This window comes from Choloepus didactylus, chromosome 6 (genome assembly GCF_015220235.1).
Source record: "Choloepus didactylus isolate mChoDid1 chromosome 6, mChoDid1.pri, whole genome shotgun sequence".
In the NCBI taxonomy this organism is placed as follows: Eukaryota; Metazoa; Chordata; class Mammalia; order Pilosa; family Megalonychidae; genus Choloepus; species Choloepus didactylus.
In genome coordinates this window covers 26,827,207-26,834,236 of record NC_051312.1, presented here as the reverse complement: position 1 = coordinate 26,834,236, position 7,030 = coordinate 26,827,207, and the positions used below count along the sequence as shown (strand labels likewise).

General features: G+C 34.8%; 1 protein-coding gene across 1 annotated transcript; it reads right to left on the bottom strand.

Moving 5' to 3' along the window:
* Positions 1 to 3,932: 3,932 nt before the first annotated feature.
* On the bottom strand, positions 3,933 to 4,856 carry LOC119535687 (olfactory receptor 4P4-like). The gene has a single exon (XM_037837995.1). It carries the CDS (start codon positions 4,854 to 4,856, stop codon positions 3,933 to 3,935), a length of 924 nt encoding a protein of 307 aa, XP_037693923.1.
* Between the last annotated feature and the right edge of the window lie 2,174 nt (positions 4,857 to 7,030).

Here is a 7,030-nt window from a genome sequence, read left to right as displayed (position 1 = left end):
AGGCACATGGAACCAGAAACTTACAAATTGGACATGTGAGGAAAACTGGAAATAACACTCTACAAGCCCATTTGCAATGGAACCAAAGATGCTCACGTGTAAATCTCTACAGATTTTTTAATCTACAGATTAATTAAATTATAGTTTGTTAAGCTAGATGAATTAGAGGAAGTACCTGAGAGAAGTATATTTAATGGGGGCTTAAGGAGGTGCATTTAATAATATTTTTCTATGAAAAATGGAGCCATCAAGAAAGCCTTGACCTGGTAAAAATTTTCAGCATTGGGAAAAAAGGAAATAGGTTTAAATAAAGTATCATGTCCAGCCTATTCTTATGTTTTAGGTGTAATTGTGGTACAGTGGAATCAACTTACTCATTTTATATCATAAATTTGTCACATAGTTTTCAATATTAGGGAGGTGAAAATAAATAAGTGTAAGGAAAGCAATGCAAAAAAGAGTTAAAAAGTTTGGGGAATAGAATGCTAAAAGAAATTGAGAATCCAGTCTCAAAGTCATATGCATCAGAAGGTGTAGAACCATTGCTAGATTTTGAGGATATTTAGAGACTGGAAGTAGGTCACTGGACTTTCCAAACTTCTTTCATCCATTTGGGAAAAAAGTGAACTCAGAGCATACCCTCACTCCTCAACAAGAACACTCTGGCAGGACCACAGTGAAAACGTAAGACAGAAAATCACCAATCTCTCTCTCTACCACCTGATCAAAAGGTGGCCCTAGCTGATGAGAGAAGCAAACACTGTGTTTCAATAACTCAGTTATTACCACAGACAGAACTGCTGCTATTACCAGAAACAATGCAGCACAGAGAATAAAAATTGAACTTCAAAGTAGAAGAGCTAGATACAACCTCTACTTAGCCATATTGCCTCACAATTCTGGGGATGGTACATAAATTCTCTGAAATCCTAGTAATGGAATCAACTATACAATCAAATATGGCACATTTAGAATTATATATGCAAAGAATTAAAATGGAACTTTTGTGATTTATGTTCATGATCACTAGACTATGGTAAAGAGTTCTTTCTGACCCCAATTTTTAAACTCATTTCCATAATGCACCCTGCACATCATGGCCCTTTTAAGTGAGCATGTATGCTAGTCAGTAATATTATATGAGTTGAACTAAATTGTGAGCCTAGTATAAAGACCCTGTTTATTCATCTGATATACTCCAAATTCCTTGAATAAAGAGGGCAAGAAAAAACAGCTACTAGTCCAATTTTCCTGACAGTGTACACAATTCAGATGATAGCTCATTTTACAATAAAAAAACTAGGACAGAAGTAAAATAAGACTCTTTGGTGCATTTTCAGATGAAAAAAATACTCCAAGAGACATTTAGTGAAATCAAATTCTGAGAAAGTTATGGTTTATATAAAGAAAATAATTATTGAAAATAAGATCAATTTGAAATATCTAGGCTATATTGTGACAATAATCATAGGTCTTTCAAGATCTTTAAGAGAATATTAATATAGCATACTCAACAGAAGTGTAGAGATAGATGCAAGTATGAATAAAGGAGTGATGCCAAGGAGGAGAGTGACCCAGGCAGAGAGTCACATAGAACTGTGTCACTTACAACCTACTTTGGCCTCCAATCTTCCCTTAAGCACCACTCATTATTTCTAATCATCTTCAGGTCTGGTGATTTCTGAATACCTTAGGGCTTACATAATGGGCCTGTGCATTGTGAGTGTTTATTAGCTGAGTTAAGTGATTCCTTTAAAATTTGGTATAGTGGACTTTAATATTTTAAATCCAAAAAATCATATCTTAATGGGCAAAATTTTTTAATTATAAATTTTGGATCCAAATTTTTTCTGAATTACTCTGCTTCACATCCACATGGTTAGCAAAAGTATTGATCAAATTATTCTATACATTCATTTGACAACTGTTTATGCAGAACATCATTAAAATTGTGCTCAGGTCTAGAAAATGAATGTCAGAAAGAACTACTGCTAAATAGAGTGTTAATATTAGAACAATTGGTTTTGGGTATGGAATTAATATATACTTTCATTATATATTCTGTCAATAAAACTAGTTGACCCTTTAAAAATGATAATAAGAGGCTTCTGTAGAATAAAATTTTCTCTGCTGGGATGGTCATTCACCTGATCCCACCTCAAGTCCTCCCATGCCATACGCACAGACACACAGTCCCACACTCCCAAGGACAGCTTTCTTTACTAAAAAATCCACATACTTCCAGTAAGAAATACTATATTAAACTAAATCAAACTGGGCTATGAATAATTAACTAGTCAGAATTTATTCAATTGGAATGGATGGAAGGTTTTTCCCTTAATATTCCAGAGGATTCCATGGCTGTGAGGGGAAAATAAATGCTTTGCTGTATGTATGAAAAGCACCCAGAATTGAAATATCAAAAGAGGAGTTCCTGGCACTAAAGAGGAACATTATTGTCACTGTTTCTTCTGGACCTCCCACTGACTTCAAGGCAGGAATAACTCAATCAGAAATTTGCTGTGTGAAAGTAATGCAGTAATTCTGTTGAGAAGAGTCAAGTGCCTGGATACAGAGAAATGTCTCGAAAAATGGGAACCAATGCACAAGGATGAGACTGGGTTATGAGGCTTATGACATATGAGAACAAGTAGTGGCCCCCATGATGCAGAAAATAAATGAAAAGATATCATAGGTGCTGATGGTGTAAGATTCCATCATATACTTGACAGATACTTATGGCTATACTATAATTTTTGGCATTTCAAATATCACATTTTTTCATTTTAATGCATAGATTAATTGGTGTAAAGGATATTCTGTATATGTGAGAATTGTTGCAAAAAAAAAGAGCCTGTATCTTTGAATTCAATTAAGTCAGCATTTATTTATATCTTATTTTCTGCCTGCAACATTGCTAAGAAAAAGAAAGAAACAAACAAACATAAAAGAGATCTAGCATATAATATATAACTCAGCCAAATTGGGAAAACATACTACATAAAGAATAAACACTACTGTATAATTTGAAATAGGATGAACTTATATATAAATCGCAAAGTAAGAACAGGTGAGAAAAAAGAAATAACTTTGTGTGTTGATGGTTCTTCAAAATAATGCTGAATAATAAGGTACATGAGGGAGTGTGAATCATAGGTAAGACATGGACCATCAGTTTAGAGGAAGAGATATGTTTAGCAGAGGAAGGAGCATAAATAAACCCAGAAGTGTAAGAGATTGTGAAGCAAGATTGAAGAATATAATGTCCAGTGTAGCTGTTACATCATCCTAGCAAAGGAAAGCAAATGAAAAAGGGGTAATAGGAAGAGACTTTAACATCAATTTCTATTATGCCACATACCATGCTAAAATATTGTGTCTTAGCCCACACAGTCTTACATCGTCACAAAACATAAAATTACCCTGTTTTTATTGGTAGTTCAAAAATTGAAACTCACCAAAATTAAGCAAGTTCCCAAGACCAAAGATTAAATATTGACAGTATTTGAACCATGTCACCTTGAATGGAAAACCTATTATCATCGTGTAAAACCATACTTTCGTCCACTGTAGTGGGTTCTAAGATTAGCAAGGTAGATTTGGACCAATTTGGGAAGATTTCTGATTAAAATGTGAGAAGGCTTGATTTTACCCCAAGGAAAATAGTTTCCATATGAATTTTTGGATTAACATTTTACTTTAGAAATTATTTCTGGCTTACTTTAAATCCAAAAGGTTATACCAGTAACTTGTTGGGCCCTCTCAGGTGAGATTGCTTTGTGAATAAAAGTAATTTGATTTTTTTTGGCTTATGTAAATTCAGAGATCATTTACTACAACTGTCAAAGACTAAATACTTTCTACAATGTCTTTCATGATAGCTATCCCAAAAATATAAGATTGGAAATGCATGGATATCAGTTTATTGATTTTCATTTTGAATGTTCCATATGAGACCATACCTTCTGCATGGCATTTTTCATCTCCACATTTCTCAGGGAATAAATGAGAGGATTTAACATGGGAGAAATCACAGTGTAAAACACAGAGATTTCCTTATCCTTGTTCTCACTACCAGCAGGTGAAGTATAGGTATAGATACAGGGCACAAAAAACAAAACTACAACCATTATGTGAGAGCTACAGGTTGAGAGAGCTTTGCGTCTCCCTGCAGAGGAGTGTGTCCTAAGATGGTACAATATGTTTATGTAAGAAGCCACCAAGACCAGAAAAACTACAATCAACACAATCCCTGAATTGACTATAGCTAAGATATTAACAATGTGAATATCTTTGCAGACCAGTTTCAAAAGAGGATTCACATCACACATGTAGTGATTGATCTGATTAGGGCCACAGAACGGTAAATGGAGGACCATGAGCAGTAGAGTAGTAGAATGCCAAAAGCCCACACTCCAGGCCACGACAATAAGCATGTTGCACCTCTGCCGGTTCATGATGACCATGTAGTGCAGGGGCTTGACAATGGCAACATAGCGGTCAAAAGCCATGGACACCAAGATTAATACTTCTGCACTTCCCAGCAAGTGGAAGCTGAAGAGCTGGGTCATGCAGTCATTAAAATAAATGATTTTTCTTTCTGAAGCTAAGTCTCTAATTAGCCGGGGAACCACAGTCGTGGTGAAGGAGAGGTCCATGAGGGAGAGGTGGCAGAGGAGGTAGTACATCGGCTGTTTGATTAGATGACTGCAGGTGATTGTGTGTAAGATGATGAAGTTCCCCATTAAGATTGCCAAGTAACAGAGCAGAAACAAGAAACAGAACAGTAGCTCTATTTGCTTATTCTTCCACATCCCCAAGAAGACAAATTCAGTCACATTGCTCTGATTTTCCATGAAGATGAGGTGAGTTCAGAGTACAGAGTATTATCTATCTGAAACAATACAGAGATTAATATTAAAGATTGATAACTTTTTTAACATTGTAGATTGATAAATTGAGGCATGACAGAGGTCATAGTGGTTTTATTTCAGGATTAATCTTTTAAATGCTTTGCAGATTAGGGTATTATTTACAAGTCAGATGGTATTTAATGAGAGCATATTTGATTCCTGGCACTTTAACAAGTAATTTATTTGCACAAAAGTTCCATAACAACCCAATGAATAAGTAGTTACTGTTCTTATACTCATTTTACATATGAGGAAATTGAAGCAAGAACTGTTCAATTAATTACACCAAATCATTAAGATATTAAGTAGCAGTCTCCAGTAATGAACCTTTATATGATGCCAGCTTCCATGCTCTTTGCAGCTATTTTACGTTATCCACAGGCCAAAAGAATTCCAGATGTTTCCTATCTCTGTAAAGAAAAGTGGTCTTTATCTTTCCACTAACTCCCTGTGGATATATAAGCAATTCCCTCCCCTTCACTATGCTATATATCATTTTTTTTTAACACAGCCTCAATCTCAAATTAAACTCAATACATTCAGTTAAACTTATTATTTATTCCTTAAATTTTATAAAAATCAAGTCTCTTAATCATATAAGAGAAATAACATGAATCAGTTGCTACCATTTCTGTGAAATTTCTGCTTGGAATGTTTGGTTCATGTTCAAGACATGTATAAGATGTAATTGCAAAATCAAAGCAGCCATTGTTGGCTTTCTGAATATTTGAAAATAGGGTATTATTATAAGAAAGCTTTTCATTTTTCCTGATTATTCTGAAGGCACTAATTGTTTTCCATTGCCATGTTGAAGGAACTAATGAGATGAAAAATGACCTGCTAACAGGTCTACACTTATATTTCCATTAGTGTAGACATTGAGATGCAGTGGATCTTGGAGAAGGGAGCTCATATGTTGAAACTATATCTCCTCATCAAAATTATGGTGTGACTAAAAAATGTTACCTCCAGTGAATTGTTTTTGTTTTTTTTTTTTTCCCCATTACAGTGAGGTAGCAACATGATGTAGGGTACAGGTCCTTAGTCTAACAATCACAAGGATGAGCCTCCTTTCTTAGTGTCCTCATAACTTCTACCATGCTATTACTACACATTCATTTTAAGATTTCCTACTCACTTGGGGATTGGAACTAGTGATATTTGATTTATTTACCTTCTGCCAAAAGCAAAGAAATGAAGTCCATGTAAAGAATATATTTTAAAAAGTCTTCTGATTCTAACCTAAGTAAAGTCCACAGAACAGCCTCCCTGAAAATATTTTGATTAGGAACAAACTGTTGTGTGGTGAAATGTAATTGGTATGTCTGTTATTTTATGTTGTGCAGAAGAGAAGAGCTAGAAGAATTCATGGTACACAAATATTAAGTATAAAGAAAAGTGTATGGGCTTGTATAGTTTATTCTGGGTTCAAAATACAGCTTAAAAGACTTCTTTATAAATTGAGATTATCCACACCTGTTTTCAGTGCATGTGAAAAATCTGATGTTAAAGAGGGATCTAGTGAAAATTTTACATAAAGAATGTAGAACAAAACTGCAGAAAAACTACAGAATTAAACTGTTGAAACTAAACTCATTGTGCAGAATATTTCCCCAATATCGATGCAAGACTTGGCATATCGAAACACATGGATATACTCCCGTTGCCCTTAAAATGCTTGAACATCTGTTGGAGAAACACAGATCAATTCAGTAAAAGATTCTTCAAAGCATTATCCATACAGTGTTTACTAGGAATCCTCTGAAAAAGTACCCTTGCCCTGAAGTTTTCCTGGATCCTTAGAACCATCCTTAAATAGTTCATGGTCTTTTTCTAATCCTCTAAAAACTCCCTCTGCTTATATGCATATCAATCCTCTCTCTCCCTCCTCTCTCTCTCTCTGTTTCACACATACACACCTCTCTCTCTCTCTCACACACACACATACACACACACCTTTCTCTCTCTTTCACACATACACATACATACCCACAAACATGTGTGTGTGATTATATGCAGAGTTCTTGAAGAGAATTTTTAACCCTCTTTTAAATTGTATTTCAGATAAGGCTCTCTTCTAAAAGTCCTTTCATTTTTACAATTTAAACCATACTGAA

What these genes read in the sequence shown, in the direction of transcription:
- LOC119535687 (XM_037837995.1), bottom strand. Translation starts at nt 4,856, where the DNA reads ATGGAAAATCAGAGCAATGTGACTGAATTTGTCTTCTTGGGGATGTGG.